We start from the raw sequence: 21,979 nt of genomic DNA on the forward strand, positions 1-21,979 counted from the left end.
GATTTTGTTGATCTTTTTCTGGCAGCTCTGTAATAACCACTTACTATTTTAGCATTCGATTTTGAATTTAATTCTTTGAAGCTGTTACATACATTAGAATGATTGTATTTGCACACTTGTGAGTATATATATGTGTGTCTGTTTATTGGTACAATCAGAAGAAATCAGCTTAAACACATGGTGGAGCTGTATAGACTTTTAACACTTTGTAACAATTAGGTATTTCTGGCTTTGGGCCCAAAATGGGAAAGAGGACTGGAAAATTCAAGGCAGTGGCAGCAATAGACCATGATTTGCTCTTGAATAATTGCTTTTACCTTGTTCTCCAAAAACAGTTGGTTCTGTATTGATGCATAACAATCCGGTAAAGCATCACAGGTAATTAGTTCATCTGGATAGCTTTAAAAAAAATCTAACTGAATATTTAACCTTTCTGGGAAGTTTATATTGTATATCCACATTCTCAGAAGGTTTCTGCTTCTTTGAGCAAAATTGACAGTATCTTCAATTCAAAGAAAGATGATTTCCAGGTACTGACCCCTACACTTAAAGTGTCCTTTTTTTTGTTATGGCTCTCAGAAATATGATAGTAAATTTTTTTGTATAGTAAACAGATGCTTCTTTAGGACCATTAGCTCATTCCTCTGAATTATTTAAACAGACAAAAGGAAAGCTCTCTGTGGAAAGGTGTGTATTATACTCTTGTTTGCCTGGTATTAGTTCGCATGTATCCAAACTCTTGTTCTGCCTTTTATTCTAACAGTTCGTTCGCCTTTCTACATATGCTTATTAGTACATATAGGTAGTACATAGACTTACTTTTCTAAGGATTTGCATTTGACTATATTTTCTGATACTTTCCCCTAGTCCTTACTCATTTTTCAGTGGAGGGAGAGGACAGGAGAAGGACGCTGTACAATTGATAAAGTCAATATTCATCTTAAGCTTTTTCCTTGAATTATGGGGAGAAACACTTCTTCCTTTTAAGCTGGTAGATGTTCCTGTCTGCCGTCCTAATTAAGAATTACTATCTTTAATTCTTGCCTAAAAATTGGTAGCCAGTTTCAGAGACAAATGGGATTCTTCCCTTCTTCATTAGAAGGCATCTTTAATGTTTTATAATCTGCCCGTTTTCTAAAAAATTTTAAATATTTGTGAAAAATAAAGTAAAGAGGATCATAGGAATTTGCTTTGTCCTTTTCAGGACTTAACTTTGACAATTTCTTAGCTTGGTACTTTATATAATGGTCAAAAAGTAAAGGGGTATTTTTTTTTCTTTTGAAGCCATATTCTCAGAGAAAATAATAAAGAGAATGACATGTACAGCTGTCTAATAATTTTACTAGATTTCCTTTCCAGTTACTGATTTCATGGAAAAAATACTTAAATCTTTAAAATTTTTTATTCTACAAAGTGAATTCACTTGAGCAAAGATTTTCATTAATTTCTACTCCTTGAGGCAATTTTCCTTCATTCTCATGGGAAAATGAGTCATTTATTTTTTTTCTGTTTTATAACTACAGATGAAAATGTTTCATTCACATAGATTTTGTTTTTATTCACTCACAACATTATATTTTTAAAGCTTCTTTAATCTCTTGGAAAAATCATATGTCACCTTAGCGTCATAAATGTTTATTGCAATTTTTAAATGAGAAAAATTTAACACTTTGGTATTTTTCAGATTTATTTTTAGTATGTTACATGTAATAATTTAGAGTTTTCAAAGAATAAATGGACAGCCCATTTTATTTTTGAGGGGAAAAAATATCTTAATAGTGTCTTTGTTACATTTCTATTCTACCTTCCTCAGTTGAAGCTTTGCTGACCAAAACTGCCCTCTGTTTCCCGAAAGTAGGTAGGACAGGACTGGTAAACAGGAGAATGGGGGCTTATGCTGAAACCATGATGCCCTCATATGACTGTCTTACTTCAGGAAATGAATTTAGGAGTATTCATCCACAGAAGTATAGGGCGAACTAATGAAACTGGAAGTGGTGGAGGCAGATTTGGAATTCCTGCGGGAGCAGCCCCTGAAGCTTGGATCTCTTGGAGTTGCTCTCTTCTTCCGACTGGATTTGGTGTTGTCTGCATCACTAGGCTCAAACACCACTGTCATGGACTCCATCCTGGTCACCGTGTACAGGCTGCTTTGCCGAGTGGGGTGAAACCTGGTGGTCTTGAGCTCCAGCTCATCATAGCTAGAAACTTCAATGAAAGGACACCAGCGAAACGCCCTCTTGAAGCCAGCTCGAAATCTGAAGAGAAGCAGGTTACAGAAAGAAAAAATTATGTTTTCAAGTGGAAATTTCTTTCAATTGCCACAGAAAGCCCTATTGAAGGCAATTAAGCAAAATCAGGTTTTGAATTTGATTTTCTTGACAAATTCTTAAAATGTATGCCACAGTATTGGTACCAGTCTTGTAAATTTTCTTGTTTGAATTTTAATTTCCTATGGATGAGAAGCATGTCATTGAAGAGAAAAAGCACAGCATCACATAATCCATATGCCAAAGAAACAGTGTACATTTCTTCAATAATTTTATACATTTGCAGAAGTGGAATTGAATTAGGCTTGGTGGTTAAGGCACTGAAAAATGACATATTTCAAAATAGCTTCTTTCGGAAATGATTAAACATTTATACATTAAAGTCTCATTTAATGTTGGAATTAATTACTAATCTTGATGGTTTTTATCTAATCATATATGAAAGTGCAAAATCTTTTGCTTTGTAAACCATGAAGTGAAGTTGATTAAAAACAGATATACTGTTTGTGGGGTGCCTTGAATTCATATATGGCTTATGCAATTGAGAGAAAAAAAAGAAGAATTAAGTATTTAACAAACTTAAGGCACAGTGTAGTGGAGGCTCAACTGGAAAGAGAATTAGGATTTGGCTTACAGTTACTTACGTGAAGTTCTACTTCTAGTTCTGCTCAGAACACATTGGTTTCTTCAGGGAATTACCGATCTTACGACATTTAACGCTGCCCCTCCATGTGTTTTTACAACCGAGGTGTTTTTATCTGGAAACAGCAGTTTACCCTCCTTTCCAGTCTTAAATTTGACTACAGTCAAATACTGCCTTTTATTTTTATTTTTTTAAATATTTTATTCATTTATCTGACAGAGAGAGAGACAGCCAGCGAGAGAGGGAACACAGCAGGGGAGCGGGAGAGGGAGAAACAGGCTCCCAGCGGAGGAGCCCGATGTGGGGCTCGATCCCAGAACGCCGGGATCACGCCCTGAGCCGAAGGCAGACGCTTAACGACTGAGCCACCCAGGCGCCCCAAATACTGCCTTTTAAAAACTTTACTGTAAAAGTAGCTTTGCCCTGACCACTTTAATTTCTTCATAGCCTATTTCCATGGAGACTGCATCCTGTCTTACTTGCTGACCTCATTATACCGGCAGGAGGATTGGAATTCTCCTCGCCCTTACTGTTGATTCTGTAACCCTCACAGCAACATCTTCTATTTTGAAGTCTATCCACTCACATATGCCATCATCTCTCCCCATCTTATAAAAATTATCTGTATATTTCTATGAAGTGTCTTCATTTCTTTGAGGACTTGAGCACATATTCCACTCACGTCCTTCAATCATGATGGACTTTTTTTTTCTTAACAGACAAAATTCTGAAGGGTCTGGAGGGAGAATAGGCCATATAAAAATCTCCCAGTTAGAACTCTTAAGTTTACTGTTTTGAGGATGTAATTGTTAAGGTGGGATATTTCATAACGTAGGAGGAATTCTGAAAAAAATCAAGTTCTGTACTCTTCTTAGTGAATTTTTAAATTTTTCCTTCCTTTTGCATTTGTAATTTGTACCAAGAAGCTGGAACAAAATTATATGCTTTCAGCTAAGCCAAGAGTGACAAGAACTCTGTGGTTTGGTAACTTTCTACCTTTTATTCAGACAGCAGTAGATGATGGGGTTGTACATGGTCGAGCTCATTGCCAGCCAAAAGCTGGCCAGGTAGACCTGCTGGATGTATTTCCACCTGTTTAGTTGTTGGTAGACTGCGGTGAGGATGAAGTAAATATGATACGGCAGCCAGCAGGTGGCAAATGTCACCACGACAATTATCATCATTTTTACAACCTACGAAGAAAGAAGGAAAGAGGTCAGTTTTGGAAAATTTAAAAGTCATTAAATATATTAGTTGCAGTAGCTTACTACAAATCATATTTTTCTCCCAATATAGCTAAATACATAGCATGCCTAAGGATAAGTATTTAAAAAGTGGGAGTCATCTAGGGACAGCTGCCCAAGATAAGTCTCAAGAACGCATGCTGATGTGACCATTCCTTCTTTACCTAACCCAAGAGAATGGATGGCACTAACTCAAACAGAAACAAATATTTATTAATTGGCCTGAAGAAAATAAGTGTTTACAAAAATCCAACGAGCTTAGGGGAGAGTGGAGCAAGATTTGGCTCTGCTAGCCTGAACATTAAAATAGCAGAGATATTATATCTAGAGAAACTGGTATTGGGAAAGGTTTCTCTGGATAGTGATTATGAGCATCCACAGTCTGAGGAAATATCATTAGCTTTAAATTGCAAGTAGGTAATCAACTGGTTTATACAGCAGGTCTTATGAATTTTGTAAACATGGGATCATTTCCGTTGGTTTTCATACCTTTGAAACCAAATACTCTAGAAAGCCCTGGCCGAAGTAGCACATGAGCCTTTATTCCTCCACCACTAGGCCTTAAGTTCCTAGATGGCAGAGAGAATGTCTTAATTATCTTCATATTCCCAGCATCTAGCACAATCTGAAGTATATAGCTGAAGATAAATAACTAGATACGGAATGAATGAATAATGAATGACGATGTACAGTTTGCAATAGTAGGTTGAATGGGAGGCTGTTTTATGTGTCCCTAGATGAAATAAAATCTGTCCATTGTCTGTGACTGTAAGAAAGGTAGACTCAGAGCTGGTTAGCTTTGTATGGAAAGGGAAATCACAATATTCTATGATTACCGCATTTGATATTTCTCACTAGCAATCTATCTACTAAATTTGTCCATACTTCTTTTGGCAATTTGGAAATAGTAAAATGTTTAGAATGATATATGTTAAATAAAATAATTTGGGGGCTTACCCCTAGTCAGATCAGCACACAAATCAGAGACAGTCTTGACATAAATGATCTGTGAGGCATCTTAGAACTATGAAAATACATTTATGGACTGGACTCATCATTTCACTGCAAGTTAGGGATTCATAAGAAAAGTTGGCAAGGTTAAGAGTCAAGAGAGACGTAATTCTAGAACAAGGCAAAGCATGAAGTGGATCAGTGTGGAAAGCAAAGTTTTCCCAAGGGCCTAATCACTGTACCATCCAGGGAACTAGTATTGAGCTGATGGAAATTAGTCATCAGAGCTGAAGATCAAGGTCAATAGCTCAGAGAATGTCATCACTGGCTGCACCATCCAAACCCTTTTTTTCTCAGTGCTCTTTAAACTGCCCTTTTTTTTTCCCCCTGAAAAGCTCTGTTCAGATTTCTGCATTTATCTCTCTGATTTCCTATTCATTTATTTGTGGAATATAAGTGAGAACTGTATTTTATTATAATTCACATTTATATAATGTTTCATGTATTTAACACCTTATCAGTTGGTTTTCAATTGTGCTTTAGGAAACTGAGGCAAAGACCAAAAGATTTGACCACTGTGATTCACGAGACAAGGCTGGAGTTTTAAAACTAAGATTTTTAAGTCTTTTTTCTTCCTGCTTACAGTTAACATTTACTGAATGTCTACTGGGTCTAGAAAACAGAATAGAGAAAAATAGTAAGTAAAGGACCCATTTCTTATCCTGCAGAAGCTTGCAATATAATGAAAAATGTAAATAAAAAATGCACAGAAATGTGGTGAATATAAACATGTGCATATAAAGTTGAAATAATATTTATGAGAACTTTCTAGTTTATTATAAGCAAGAACTATTCAGTACATGGTAACTGTAGCCCAGGGATATAAGACTGAATGAAACAAGTTCTATTGCCTTTTTACTTTGAATATATGAACATTATACTATTCCTTGAATACGACAAGTAAGCTCCTGCCCCAAATTATTCTCCCTCCAGAACACTCTTCTCCCAGTTACTCCCACTGGGTAACCCCATCATGTTCTTCACGCCTTTGCACAGCTGTCACTTTCTCTGTGACTCCCATTCTGACCAACCTGTTTAAAAGTGCAGTCTGCCCTTCCAGCACCAAACTCCTTAGCTTGCTCTTTATTTTCAGTTTGTTATGTTTATTCTTTACTTCCTGTCTCCTCATGTTAGAATATAAAAGAGCAAGAATTTTCTGCTTGCTTTGTTTTTTGCTGATGGATTCAGGCACATAGATCGGACTTCATACACAATCAGTGCTCAAGAATTTTTTTAAATAAATCCATGAAAGCTGAATACAACAAAACAAAACAAAACAACACCCGAGAGTCATATAGGTGGTTAAGAGATGTCCCTAATTTTACTTGGTCATTAATTACTGGTATCATTTGTCCTCCAAATTTAAAATGGGCATGAATGTATCGAATGTGCCTGATGTTTTATTGCTATCTCATTTTTCTAGGCAAACAAATTCAAAAGAGTATGAGTGTACAAACAATACAACTGATACATAATTTGGGGTGCATGAAAGCATTAAATTTTATTCTGAATAAATGCTAAGGGCAAAAAAAAAAAACTACGACAGTGTGAACATGGTATAGGCTACTCTGTTAAATACAGTATCAGCAAATATGCATAAAAGCTTCTTTGAATGCTTTTGTGCAGGCTGACCACAAAATCCCTGCGCATGAAGCTATTTTCTAACAATAGTAAAGACCTACAAAAGCTATCAGAATCTTTAAGTGACTTCCAACCATCAATAATGTGGAAAAATTAAAGTGCACGTGGAGAATTAAATTAAATAAAAATGCCTCTGGAACCGAAGTTTCAGATAACTTCTAATTCACGGATATAGGGCCTTATGGACCTTGTTATAAAACATTTAGATATTTATTTGAAAATAAGGAAAAATCTGAAAGACTCTGAAAGAAAATGTCTTTTCCAGTGAAACATGGTTATAATATTCTTCACTTATTTCTATAAAATACATTTTAACTGTTAGCTTCAGTGTCTGCTCACCAAATCTTGTGGAATTATCTCAGATGTCAAACTTTCAGGACCCCAGGTGTCATGTATATGCAAAAAAGCAGGGTTCTAGGTGGGAGAAATTGCATTGCTTTGTGAAGTGCCAAAATCATGAATCTGTAATCCTACTCTTTAAATTGCTCAGGAAGAGAGCACTTTGAAGCACAAATCTTGAGCAATGAGAGATGTGCAAAGGCTGCGAGCAGTTCCCCTGTGTCTCATGGCTGGACGACGGCACTAGCACATAAATACTAAGCAGGAAAGGTATGCAGTTTGGTAGACTTCCTGAAAATCCTGAAATTTTTAGGCGAGATAAGAGACTGGGATAGAGACGGTTCAAATCTTTCACCATGTCTTAGCAAATTGTGCTACAACCTGATATGAAGATTGATTGATGTTGGGTATTTCAGGAATCTGAGACACGTCCCACTTCTGAGGCAGTGGGATTTATTTTCCACTTTCCATGGCAACATGGACGGTCATGGCTGTCCGCTGTCCTTGGCACAGACACTTACTAGCAGGAGGAAGAAGGGAGGTGGGACGAGTGATGAAGCTCCTACAGTTCTACTGCCTGTTTTTAGTAGTTAAGAATCCACTTTACTCACATAGGCAGGACTGAAATGCATGCTTTGGTAAGTGAAAATAAGCTTTGGGCACCTTTTCTTTGTGTATCAAAGGGAAAAAAAATCTTTGATTTTTGTATCCTGTACAGGTTAGACTGAAATGCCTGCAGCCGTTCTTATCTTTCATATTAAATTAGTGTAGGAGGGATGATTTTGAGGTTTAGGTCATAAAAGAGAAAAAAAAAATGTAAGTCTAGGAAATGAAATAGAAGAGTGCCAACCATAAAAAAACGTGTAGGATTATCTTCTTCAGCGTAGGGTTTATGTTCCTAAATGTCCGAACTGGAAATTTTCAACGCCATGTGGCAGGAAGCTTCTTGCTTTGATCAGAACCCCTTCAGAATGTTCTGGAGGACCATCCCATGAGTCACATCCTACCACTTCATCACGCCTTTTGTCTGCAGAAATGGTCTTAAATGGACCATTAAATTTCCTTAAGTCAAAACTGCAGGCCTGCTTATTTTAACCACACATGAGCAAATTAAAATAATATTCTCCAGAGTAGGATACGGGAAAATTTTCAATAAAAGCATCAAAATGTAAAGTACCATTTCATGGGCTATTTAGGTTGAGGTTTTGCTGCTTCCATTACATTCAGTGGGCTTAAACATTTCTGTCTCGAGTGAGGAAATAAGAACTCAGTAATAATAGTGGTGAAAAAAAGGGCACCGTGGTCCAGAAGCCGAGTTGAATTTTGCTAGTAATTTTAGAATTAGATGAGAATACGGGTGCGCTGTGTTGGTGTGGTCCAAGAACCGTGACGCTGGTACCAACTCCAAGTAACGTGTGCATGCAGTTAACATCAGAGTGATGCCTGTAAGAAGTGACGTCAAGCCCAAACAAAGGAAAAAACCTATGTGTGTGTAAGTGCAAGCGTGGAGAGCCTTTGTGTGTGTGTGTGTGTGTGTGTGTGTGCAGTGTTGTATTTGGACTGTCCTGTACATGTTACTGGTCATATTTCGTTTTTAGTGTATTTTCATTTTTTCCATTGAAAACTTAGACTTTGAGAGCATCATAAGATTTTAGGCTTACAATGGTCTAAAGCCGGAGAAAGTGAAGCAGCCATAAAAAGGAAGATGAGATGAAATTAGTAAAGGAAGTACGTCGAGCAAGACAAATAAAGACTGATGTTATGGGATCGTGGTTGGAGATAAAAATGCATGGAGGCTTCTTATGGACCAAATTGTGTTCCCCCATTTTTTTTAAATTTATACGGTTTCTTTCTTTCTTTCTTCCCTTTCCTTCTGGCTTTATTGAGATATAATTGATATCTAATGTGTATGTTTAAAGTGTTCAATGTGATGATTTGATACATGTATGTATTGTGAGGTGGTTACTGCAATAAGGTCTATCTCCTCACACATAATTACCGTTTTTGGTTTGTGTGTGTGTGGTAAGTGCGTTTAAGATTTATGGCAACTTTTCAGTATACAACCCAGTATAGTTAACTGGAGTCCTCACGCTTCACATCAGATCCTCAGACTGCCTTCATCTTATAACTGGGCCAGTGGGAGAGGAGAGGAGAGGCATCCCCGGCGGCTGGTGGACTGGCCTCCCACAGAGTCCGTGACCGGTTAGTGGAATCCAAGTCCCCCGGCTGGGGTCCATTTACCTTGCCTGCTGTTTTCTTAGCCACTCCCCTGCCTCCTAGTTCTGCAGCTCAAGACTCAGTTCTCTGGATGGAGGGAAAGAAATGGGCCTTTTTGGCAGCAGCCTGCAGAACTGGGGCAGTGGGTACTCACTCATTCACATACTTTCATTTCCCCCCTTGGGAGAAATCACCTCTGAGAAGGAACCTCTTGGCGCTGAGCTGTGTCACTTTCAGGGAGAGGTGATGTGTGTGCAGTCAAACTATTCCTCTCACCCTCTCCAGTGCATCTGCATCACATTTTTTATCGCTAACGTTGTGCTGGAACTTCTCTGCTAGACTCCTGGACTTCCACATGGCTCCCAGGTCCATGGGTGATTCCCTAAATCAGTGTTTCCCAGGGCCCCTGGACTGTAGCTGAGAGGAGCTGGAGCTGATTGACGGGCCACGGTAGGGTCCACAGCTGCATGGAGGTCTCTATATTCATTACCCAACTCACAGTGAGTGAGACTCCTCTCGGATCTCTTGGAGTTTGGTGCTGATGAAAGAACCAAAGCCAAATGAGGCAAGAGCCAAATTCTCTGGGGTATAGCGCTGTTTCTGGGTCTCCAGCTGGAACCTTGTTTTAGCCTCCTGGATACAGGCCTGCCTTCTCAAAATGACTCCTCCTCTTTCTGGGACGGCACCAGACCTATCTGACCCTTCAGCACCCACAAGGCACATTTGCCTGTGGATAGATGCCACATTGTTATTAAGGAGATAACAAGAGATGTCTTATTTTGTCATCTTGCTGATGTCAGTCTTCAAAATTCGTGTTGATATTCTAATCCCCATTACCTCAGCATGAGACTGAATTTGGGGAGAGGGTGTTGAAAGAGGTAATTAAGTTAAAATGAGTTCATTAGGAGGGGGCCTCAATCAGTATGACCCGTGTTGTTGAAAGAAGTGATTGGAACACTGACACACAGAGGGAAGACCGTGGGAATACAAAGGTTTGCAGCCATCTGCACACCAAACAGAGAAGTCTTACAGGAAACCATTCCTGACAACACCTTCAACTCAGACGGCTCACCTCCAGAACAGCAAGAAAATAAATGTCTGTTGTTTAAACCACCAGTCTATTGTATTTTGTTATGGCGGCCTGAAAAGACAGCAACAGGGTTTGAAATGCTGAGGACACTAGATGATATGGCTTCATGCCAGCAAAATAGAAGGCAAAATACTCTACAGGGTCCCAGAAAATGGAGATTTCCAGAGAGGTTTGGATTGCCTGTAGAACTGCTGTTAGCAGTATCAGAAACAGACCAGGACCTCCATTTGCAACAGATGAACCTCTCAGGTTACATATGGTCTTCCTCAGGAGCACTGTGTTCCATGGTAATTTTTTTGCAGCAGACATAATGACACTGCACGTAGAAAGCTTGCTTGCTGAATGAGATGATAGATTTTTCTTGGTTGTTATACAATTCAAAATTCCAGTTGAATCTGTCACTTGAGCTTAGACTGAAGAGTGGTCCCTTTGATTCAGGCAAAAGGCTCCTTTGTTATCACACTCAGGCGTTCACCTCGGAAGGAGCAAAGCTGTTGTGGCTTGTTAGGTTAGAGGCAGAAAATTAAAATAGAAAATAGCCAGAAAACAATTTCTGTGGTTTACAAAAACAGGAGAAGTAGATTTATTTACCACATTTCATGGGTTTCCAAATAATCAAGAGCAATTTTAACAAGAGTTTTTGAAAAGGAAGGGTCACATATTGTGAATATTGGGTCAAAGTCATGTTTTTGAGGCTTCTGTTTTATTAGAACGGGAAGGAATGTCAGAGTATGGTTAAAAATGTAGATTACTTTAAAATATATGTTTAGCAAATTAACACCAAAATGTAATACAAGAGTACTGTTCAGAACATGCTGACAAAACGTAATGGTGGACTATGAGATGGTGGTCTGGTAATGGGAACGAAGTTTGAAATTCCTTGACCAGTATCTTGTGCTCTTAGGGAGAGGGGCTGGGTTGTTACATTTTAACTGCAGTGCAGTCCAGAGCCCATTCCTGACTGCATTTCAGATCTCTCCTTCATAAACTAGAAGATACAGCGGTGTTTCCAAACTTACCCTGTGCTCTACTTGTTTCATCCTACCTTTCAAAGCTTCTTTCCCCTTACTACCTTCCTGTGCTAGTTTCTGGTGCTACAGACTCTGTGCTACAGAGTGTGACATTCAGCCCAGGTGCTGCACTCCACGCGTTGGCCAGGTCGTTCTAACACGCACTTTCCGACTTCCCAAAGGAAAATCATGCTGATGGCAACATTGTCCTTTGAGTGAGGCAAGGCCAGCAGACGCATTTGATGGAGGACTCAGCGGAGTTGTGTTCACTTCTGATTTTAGTAAAAGGCTTGGTGCTTTTTATAATTACTAAAAAAAGAAACTTTCCAATGTATGATCTTCTATAATCTTCATGACAAACCTTTGACCATATAGCTTCTCCATTTTATAGATGAGAGACTTAAAACCCAGGAGGTGGGGTGCTTTCTCAAAATGCGAAAGGCAGGTTCACAGCAAGGATTCCTGGGTCTCTTAATTCTTCATTAGCTAAGAGCTCATTTTGCGTACATTCTACTTCTCAAGACCTTTAGAAAGAGCCCTGGCTTCTTTCCTCATTTAGCACGTTCAGGGGATGCTTAAGTGAAGGGTAGTCAGACAGCCTTATTTTGCCAAGGAATTGCCCATTTGAGCTTCAGGTAAGATGAGATCTTTTCCAAAAGATGAAAGAATGAGAAAAGAAGTTGGAATGGTGGAGCGGGCTGGGAACTTTTAGTTGGAATCTGGTGTATCTATTACTATGGGAATATGGACAGATTGATCTGCATTAAAACTGTGAAATAGGGACTCGGAACTTCAAATATTTTATGGGCTCGTGTGGTACCACTTACTTCCACAGACTTCATTTATGTTGAGCATGTTCAAAGACAAATGCACAGGAACTGTAAATTCTTGACAATCTCCTGTATTCTTTTTCCCTAGTAGCCATAAAGCAGGTCTGCTGAAAAGGATTACTTTAGTCCCAAATAAACACTGTTAGGATTTAAGATCTTTTGACATTCACAGAAGGGGAGTGAGCGAAGAGAATTTCTGCCTCAGTTACCTTTGTGGGAAAGTGAGTGTCAAGGAGCAAACAGCTGCAATCTGCTGCCAGCCTGCTGGCACCAGGGCATGGGCTCATCTCTTCCTTTTCTGTTCCAGGAGTTGCTGGGGGAGATCTGGTGTCTCGGGAGTGTGCCTGGCCAGGTGAAAAAGGCTAGGCGGATGACATTTGCCTGACCAAGAGATTTTATATCTTGCTCTATGTTGACATAACTTGTCCTTTTAAAAATATACTCTTATTAATAGATTGTGGTCTGAAATATTAGGTCAGCCAGTGTCTCAAGGTACTTTTACAGTTGGCTTTTTGTCTTCAAGTTGTGCATACCTTAATTGCTTTTTGAAGCAGCATAAATCTAGAATACTTAAAAATACACTTTTCTATACTAAATCTGGTAGAAAATAAGATCAACCACTGAATATTAATATTTTTCTCTATGATATATGGGAAATAGGAAGGCATGGATTATAAATAATGTTATTGTCTTGATTTGTAGTTACCTTGAAATAAACCCATGTGGTTCGCACATGCCTATCACTCTGGAATGCCCTGATGATCTCTCTCCCTGTAAAATTCTCTATCCATCTTTCAGGAGGTCCCCCCAAGTTCACCTCCTCAGTAGCTTCCCTCATTTCTTCATGCAGGTATTCTTAGTTACTTCCTAATGAGATTTAGCAAATCACGCTTACATCTTATAACACAGGTACATGTTATAGTCAAGCACGTCTCTGTTTCCTTCAGACCAAATATGGGCATATGCATTATTTGTTTTTTTGTCTCCAGAACCTAGCATAGTTCTTGACATTGAATAAATTACTTGTTAACTGAAGGTATCAGATTTTCTCACTCATTTTATGAACACTTTAATTGCAAGAAGCATCATTTATTTTTGTCTTATCAGTGTTTTGCCCTATCATGCACATAATAGGATTTCAAAAATATACATTTTTGAACTAGGAAGGCAGAATTTTTTTTTCTTTTTTTTTTCCTACTCCCCCTACCCCTGTATGCCATGCTTTTATTCCCATGACTTACTCATTCATAACTGGAAGCCTGTATCTCCCACTCCCCTTCACCCAGTTTGTCCAACCCCCTATCCTCTTCCCCTCTGGCAACTATCAATTTGTTCTGTATATTTATAGGTCTGATTCTGTTTCAAAAATATTATTTAAGTGAATAAAACAAAAATACATTTAAATATTTTATATCTAAATTAAGATAATTATTATTGCCCTTGACTTTTGTGTTTAGCACAACGTTTGAAAACAATATTTGAACCATGTGATGGCTCAGGCTTAAAAAGGAAGCCAATTACTTTTGCATACTTAATTTACTGTACACTTATATAACAATTGTTTTACAATAATGCCATGTTTCTAAAGAAACCAAGGCTCCAGACTCTAGAGATACAGTGCGAAATTAAAAAAGAAAAAAAAGTTATCTATTTTCAAAGCATTTATATCCTATCAAAGAGACATTTGTTAAATAATAAGTATAGAAAACATATGAAATTACAAATTCTGATAAATTCAATAGAAAAAATAATCACATCTAGATTTGTAGAGTACAACGGAAGGTCTGTTTGAGGAAGCACTATTTAAGCTGCAACCTAGAGGCTGTACAGACAGAAGAATAAAGGGCATAGCATTCTAGGCCCCGATAATAGTGTGAGTGAAGACCGAGAAGTGGAAGAAAGTTTGATGTGTTCAAACAACCGAGAGCAAGTGTTATGGGAACGCAGTGTATAAATGGCAAACTGGCACAAAATGAGGTTGGCAGAGTAAATGGCAGCAAGATTCTGTGGAACCTTGTAGGTTATTTTCAGGGTTTGCAATTTCTTTTATTTATTTCCTTACGTGTATCGGGAAACTACTAAAAAATTGCAAGCAGGTTGTATGAGTTGGTTTACATTTTTAAAACATCAGTTGTAATACACCATGGTGGCTGTAACCACTAACACTGTATTATATATTGGAAGATGCTAAAGGACTTGGTTTTAAAAGTTCTTATCACAAGAAAAAAGAATTTTAACTATGTGTGGTGATAGATGATTACCAGACTTAATGTAGTGATCATTTTGTAATACATACAATACCAAATCATTACGCGATACACCTGAAACTAATATAATGTTACAGCTCATTAAAAAATCATCCTGGCTGCTGAGTGAAGAATGAATTTGGGGAAACAAGTGCAGACCTGGGAAAGTGAGTTGGAGAGGTTGTTGTGGTGGACCTGTGGACAAGTGATAGAATCTTGGAGAATCATTTTAATGGAGAGAGAGAAAAATACAGAGATAGGAACTATTTTAGGGATGAAGACCATTAGGATTTAGTAATGAATCAGGTGAGGGTAAGAGAGAAAGGGGAGTTTTTAAGAATGACTCTTCTTAGAAATTAGTATCTGGGTAAATGGAAGTACCATGCACTTGTATTTGGATGACTGTAGGAAAAGTCTCCTTTTATGCCACACCTGGAGACTCAGAGATCAGTAATGCATATTATAATTTCAAAACACCTGAGAAATAGGCAAAGCAAGGACATCAAGCATGTAGCTTGTTACATAAACCTAGAGCTCATAGAAGTAGTATTGATTTATGATATACATTTCAGAGTCAGTGACCTGTAGATGATATTTAATATCTTGAGAATGAATGAATATAAGAATGAATATAGGAATGAATGAATTATATATATAATATATATTCAGACATATATGAATTTTATATATATATATATATATATACATGTTCTTTTTCTCTGGGTAACACTAACAGAACTATGATATCCATTATATTGCACAGTTCTCTATTATATACTACATATTTCCATATTTTTGGCCTTCTAGAAGCAGCCAATTCCTGAGCACTTTCATTTTCATATAAAAACATATTTGATCTAAGCGAGAATACATTTTTTTCCCGATATACAACCCATTCCTCATCAGTTTAGCCAATGGCATTATGGCATTGCTTCATACTTTATTAATACATTAATTTCGCAAATATTATTGAGCATTATATATAAATGGTCTTGGTTCACTCAACTAGGAAGGCCGAGTAATCCCATGATGTGCCATGTGCAAGCTGGAGACCCAGGAAAGCTGGTGGAGAAAATTGATGTATCACCTTAGGTGGTCAGGCGAGAGCAATTCAACCATTCTCTGCTTTTTTGTTCTTTTCAGGCTCGCAACAAATGGGATGATGTTCACCCCCATTGGGGAGGGCATCTGCTGTACAGTCCACCTGTTCGACTGTTAATGTTCAAGTGTCAAAGACACACCCAGAATAATGTTTAACAAGCTATCTGGGGACCTTGTGTCCCAGTCAAGTTGACGCATAAACTTTACCGTTACAACAGCATAGACTTCATTATGTTCTTGGATTTAATTTTGGTGTGCTAGTAATAGAGTAGGTTAGATCCATGTCTGTATTGTGCATTGCCTTTTATTTCAGTGGTGACTACAGAAACTATTTCCACACACAAACTTCTTTTTGTAGAGTGTGATCTTGTGTCAGTCTAGATTTATTTACACCCTTAGGCAAATATAAGTCAAGATATATATTCTAGAAGCTTGTACTTTCTTCTCTTAATAGCAGCAATGGTATAAAGAAAGAAATGACTTTTTATAGTAAGACATTAACACAGAATGTGGCACTAACATGTAGGTGCATTTGGTTTTATAAGAATGTTTAGGAAAGAGGATAATAAATGAATAAATAAATATCTCAAAAAGTAAAGGACAAAGAGTGACCTCCTAAGTTGAAGGGAAACTAAAATTTGTTGAGGACCTGCTTTATGAAAAGGACTGTGCTACATGTATTCTGTGTGTTTCCTCACTCTAATTGACACACTTGGTACATATCAGAGGTGCCCTGCTGTGTTGCAGTTACAGTTAAATGTCAAGTAGACATGCATTTCTTTTCTAACAGGGAGTGTTGTCAAGAAGTAGAAGAGAAGGGCGCCTGGGTGGCACAGTCGTTAAGCGTCTGCCTTCGGCTCAGGGCGTGATCCCGGCGTTCTGGGATCGAGCCCCACGTCAGGCTCCTCTGCTATGAGCCTGCTTCTTCCTCTCCCACTCCCCCTGCTTGTGTTCCCTCTCTCACTGGCTGTCTCTTTCTCTGTCGAATGAATAAATAAAATCTTAAAAAAAAAAAAAGAAGTAGAAGAGGCTGATTCTGGAGATAAAGGTAAAGAAACCGTTCTCCTCCAATACAGTGAATTTTTTGTTATTCAAGTGAATTCATATGGCTACCCTAGACCCCTCCTCTAAACTTCTTTACTTTTTCTTTCGTGATCCTTAGGTATTTTGTATATTTGTGTTTTGATATATTTCTTCACTTCACAATGGTGACATCTTTTTAACAATTGGAGTTTTACATTTAAAAATCATGTATTTAGTCTCATAATTTTTCCATCATAATTAAGTGATCTTATATTTTGTGTTTTAGTTCATGAAATACAGCTTATTCTAGGTGCTCTGCTTCTTTGTCTTGTTTCTAGCAGCTGGGTTCCCTGAGGTTTGCTTTCATTTCTTTTTTTTTTTTTTAAAGATTTAAAAAAAATTAAGTTTTTTTCCCCCCTGAAGATTTTATTTATTTATTTATTTGACAGAGAGAGAGAGAGAGCACAAGCAGGGGGAGCGGCAGGGAGAAGGGGAAGCAGGCTTCTGCTGAGCAGAAAGCCCATCTTGCTGCTTGGTCCTAGAACCCTGGGATCATGACCCGAGCCGGACGCAGATGCTTAACCGACTAAGCCACCCAGGAGCCCCAGATTTTTAAAAATGTTTAAGTAATCTCTACAGCCAACATGGGGCTTGAACTCACAACCCCGAGGTCAAGAGTTGCATGCTCTACTGACTGAGTCAGCCAGGTGCCCCTACTTTTATTTCTTTTGTCCAACTCCGGGCTCTGTTCATCCTTGCCTATAAAGATAAATTGCAAGTGTTCTCTTCAAGCAGCAAATCTGCGTGTGTGTTCTTGGAGGGTGCAGAAGGCCGTGTGCCCCGTGTGGACGGAGTGGGAGCATTACATCCTCCCAGTCTCAGGAATGGTAAGGTTGATGCATAAAACTCTGGGCCTTTCTGTCCTTGATTGTAGCACCCCTGGGCTTCACACAGCCCTCTGAGTGTGGCCCACTGTCCTATCTCAGTTGTTACTTCACTCAGGAGAATTAGCAAGTTGTAGACCAGAAGGTAGAACTTTAGGTCACCATCTTCCCCCAGAGAGATGATTCATCTGGAGTCTCAGAGACAGCTCAAAATGTTATGTGTAAAAAAAAATCCTTCCATTCTCTCCCTGTCTCCGAAGCTGTGTTTTCTGTGAATGTCCCTGTCTCAGTAAGTGACACCACCACCCATCTTGTACCGGAAGCCAGACCCTCGGAAGCCATGCTTGTGTCTTTGCATCCCCTCATTTTTACTGCCCCGTTCAATACTGAGGCAAATCCTGCTGGCTAAGTCAGCAAAATATGTCTTAAATCTCTTCATGTCTTGTCATCTCTATTGCTGTAACATCTGCGAAAGTTATCATTACCTTTCTCCCGGACTAGTGCAATAATCACCTAACTGGTCTTTGCTTCCATAGCTAGAGTGGCTTAAAAAAGAGAAATACAGTAACTCTCTACTTAAAATGATTTTCTCATTGTATCCAGGATAAAACCAAATCTTCTTCCTGTTCCTTAAAACTTGTACTGCATTTTGCTTCTGTCCCATTCTCTAGTCTTACCCATTACATACTCTCCTTGGTTCTTTATACTTCAGCTTTCTTCTTTCTTGTCCTTAATTAAACACATCAGTCTCTTTTCTGTTCCAGGCACTACTCCCAGTACGTTTGGTCATTATTTTATTTATCTAGGGGGTCTTTCTGCACTGCTTGAATGTGAATCCCACGAGGATCTCGAACATTTTAGTTTTGTTTATCCTAGTATCTCTAGGGTTTAGAAGAATACACACAGCACAGGATTTCAAATAAATGAGCAAATCTATATGTGAATGTAATAGTATAAGTAATCTAAAATAAAATGGTTGGCATTCTTATACATGGTCCAGGGCTGTGATGTTCTTTTTTTTTTTTTTTAAGTTTTTTTTAAATTTATTTGACAGAGACAGCCAGCGAGAGAGGGAACACAAGCAGGGGGAGGGGGAGAGGAAGAAGCAGGCTCCTAGCGGAGGAGCCTGATGTGGGGCTCGATCCCATAACGCCGGGATCACGCCCTGAGCCGAAGGCAGATGCTTAACGACTGAGCCACCCAGGCGCCTCCAGGGCTGTGATATTCTGAATCAATACACTTTTAACTTCATACAAACAGAGCATTTTAAAGGTTTTTTTTTGGATTCTCTCTACAGTGTAAAACTAATTAATATTATATGGATAATTTTGCACTGTGCAAAATGGTCTTTAACATTGTCATATTTTTAAGTCATAGATCGTGCTGATGCTAATGAGTCTTCACATATGCAAAGTGGTTACTATTTAGTCTCATAATATGGGTGTTGTGATGGAAGAATAGATGAAGAACCAGGAGATATGAATTCCAGTCACACAGCATCACTAGCAAATTATCTGTGTGATCTTGTGTACGTCATTTAATCTCTCTAAACCTCAGCTTTCTCAAATGCGAAATGAGACTAACCTTACATATGATTGTGATGAAGATTATTTCAAATAATACTTTTAAGCATCCTATGGGGGAAAACTGCCAAAACTACTATTATATTTTATAGCTTATAATAAAATAATAACTATCTTAGCTCAGTCTGCTATAACAAAGTATCATAGAATAGGTGGCTTAAATAACAGATATTTATTTTCTCACACTTCTAGAGGCTGAAAGTCCAAGATCTGGGTGCCAGTATGGTCAGTTTCTGGTGAGGGTCCCCTCCCTGGTTTGCAGTCAGTCAGCACCCTACCGTGTGACCACAGGACTCTTCTCTGTGTGCTCACAGAGAGAGAGAGTAAACTCTCTGGGCTGTCTTCTTATAAAAGCATTATTATTATTATTGGACCAGGGCCCCATCCATACGACCTCATTTAACCCTAACTATCTCCCTATAGGCCCTGTCTTCAAATACAATCATATTAGGGTTTAGAGCTCCAAAATGTGAATTTTAGGGGACACAATTTGTCCTTAGCAATGATAAATGTAAGATAATATATTTTCAAGTGCTAATTTATGAATGTGTTTAGTTCTTTTATTTTCTAGACTTTTCCTTTGAGTTACTAATGATCTATTGTGTTTTCTAGAAAGTAATGTTTTTCTTTTGATATTAGTTTTAATATTTATATTAATATACTGTGATTCATTGTTTGGCCTAGGAAAAATGATTTCCAAATTTGGAGAGACACACAAGTTTTTTAAGGAGTTGATGAGAGGAATTCTTTCCCTGATATTTTTAAGGCTTTATTAACTTGCCTCTATTTAGTGTTGAGGCAAAAACATTTTAATGGCTCATCACATGGCTGCGCAGGGGTGTATGTTTAAGCGACACTCTCTGGAATAGTTAGAAGCAAACCTTGAAGACCTCATTGCACGGTAATGCAGTACAGTGTCAGGAGCACTGGACTCTAAGACTTTGATGTAAATCTAGGCTTTGTTCATAAACAGCTATGTGACCTTAGGAAAATTACTTAATCTTTCCTCATTTCATAGTGTTATTAGTAAAGAAAGAACAAGAACACTTTTCATGCAGGGACTGTGAAGATTAAATGGAAGTGTGGATGCCAGGCTCATCAGATACTCTGGGCGTGGTGAGATATTAATTTTCACTTCATTCCCCAATCTGACTAATTTATAAGCAAATTTTAAATCATTGGTATCACATAAATTGATTACAAACATGCATTTTGTAAAGGCAAAGAAAGGCTATGGTGGCAGGCTGGGGGACAATGGTAGAATACAGACTGAGTATTAAGAGCCAAGAAATTTTGTAACAGAAAGTGTGCAGACAATAAGAATTTTAAGAATGGCTCTTTTTCCATCATAGTCCTGCTATCTGTGTGTGAATGTGTGTGTCTGTGATTGTGAATGATAGAGACAGAAATAGAGAGGGGGAAAGAGAAAGTGGGAAGTAACATCAAATCCATGTTTTCTATTACAGCTTAAAAAAACAACAGGCACAATTATTTTATACTTACAGTGGCTTTGTCATTTTTCCAACATAGCATATTTCTATAAAATAACAGGATAACAGGTATTTCTTGAAAAGCTTTCCTATGTAAAAAAGCTATTATATTATCAGGGAGAAAAAAAATAATAAACATTCTATTTATTAAACATTCTGGTTTTTTAATTTATTTTTTTATTTTTAAAGATTTTATTTATTTGACAGAGAGACAGCCAGCAAGAGAGGGAACACAAGCAGGGGGAGGTGGGAGAGGAAGAAGCAGGCTCATAGCGGAGGAGAACCAGAAAAGGGGTGGAGGAGTAGGGGAGAAGAGTGTCCTAGTCACAGAAAATAAAATATGCAAAACTTGTATCTCACTCTAGTACTACAAACAGCTTGACTGACTAGGAAGTAGTGTATAATATAGGTTATGCTGATGGAGAAACTGGGAGAGATAAATGGAAATGAGATTAGGGAGTGGTAAGTGCAGTTTACAGGGCAGAGAAGCCAATACAGGATTTTAAGGAAGGTATTAATAGATTCAGATCTTAGAGAGATCACTTTAAAGACAGTGTAGAATGGATTTTATTTGAGTGAGAGTTAATGGAGGCAGGAGGATCACTAGTAGACAAGGATATTAATCTAGGTGATAAATTATGTAGATCCAGACAAGAGTAGAGCAGGAGCTTATGAAAGAAGGGAATCTGAGTGCTTTCAGAGTTAATTTGAAGAACCCTGTTATTGCTTGGATTTCAGCTGATGAAAGGGAGATATTACAGATTATTTCCAGTTTTTGTTTTTTGGTGTGTGTGTGTTTTGATCTGAGCCACTATTCAGCTATGAAATGGAGAAGAAGAATTTCAGGGATAAAGATGATTATATCATTTTGACCACTTATTTTGAAGCGTTTATTATATATTACACACAGGGCTGGCATGAGAGATGATTAATAGAATTTTAATCTGGAGCCTAGAACCTGGACCTCAGAAGAAAAGTCTAGAAATGGGCATAATGTAAATGTAGATTTGGAAGTAATTTTCAAGGGTGTTGATGTAGATGAAATTATCCAAGTAAGATTCTATATGAAAGCTATAAAAATATGAAGAACGGGCCTCTGGGGTAAAGACTAGCATTTTAGTGGTAGTTAGAGGGGAAAAAAGCCAGTAAAAGATACTGAAAAGGAATTGCCTGAGGAGAGAATAGAGACAAATTCCATAGGAGAGACATCTCAAATGGAGAGTGATCAGAAGATATCTATTGCTCCAGTCTGCTCAGGGACTAGATATCTCCAATGAATTTAGAGACAAAGAAGGCAAAAGTAACTTTGGCAAAGATAGTTTCAGAAGAATGGTGTGTTGGAAGCCAAAAAGTTCTA

At 38.1% G+C, this 21,979-nt stretch overlaps 1 protein-coding gene across 1 annotated transcript in view; it reads right to left on the reverse strand.

Moving 5' to 3' along the window:
• Positions 1-1,328: 1,328 nt before the first annotated feature.
• TACR3 (tachykinin receptor 3) overlaps positions 1,329-21,979 on the reverse strand; it is a 74,566-nt gene continuing 53,915 nt past the window's right edge. Inside the window, exons 4-5 of the mRNA XM_045798652.2 lie at positions 3,910-4,106; positions 1,329-2,258 (exon numbers count right to left, since the gene is read on the reverse strand). Coding sequence (XP_045654608.2) covers positions 1,946-2,258; positions 3,910-4,106 — 510 coding nt within the window. The 3' untranslated portion in view covers positions 1,329-1,945. The remainder of the gene's footprint in view (positions 2,259-3,909; positions 4,107-21,979) is intronic.

The sequence above is a fragment of the Ursus americanus genome, chromosome 13 (assembly GCF_024610735.1).
Source record: "Ursus americanus isolate L20-20 chromosome 13, mUrsAme1.1.p, whole genome shotgun sequence".
NCBI lineage: Eukaryota > Metazoa > Chordata > Mammalia > Carnivora > Ursidae > Ursus > Ursus americanus.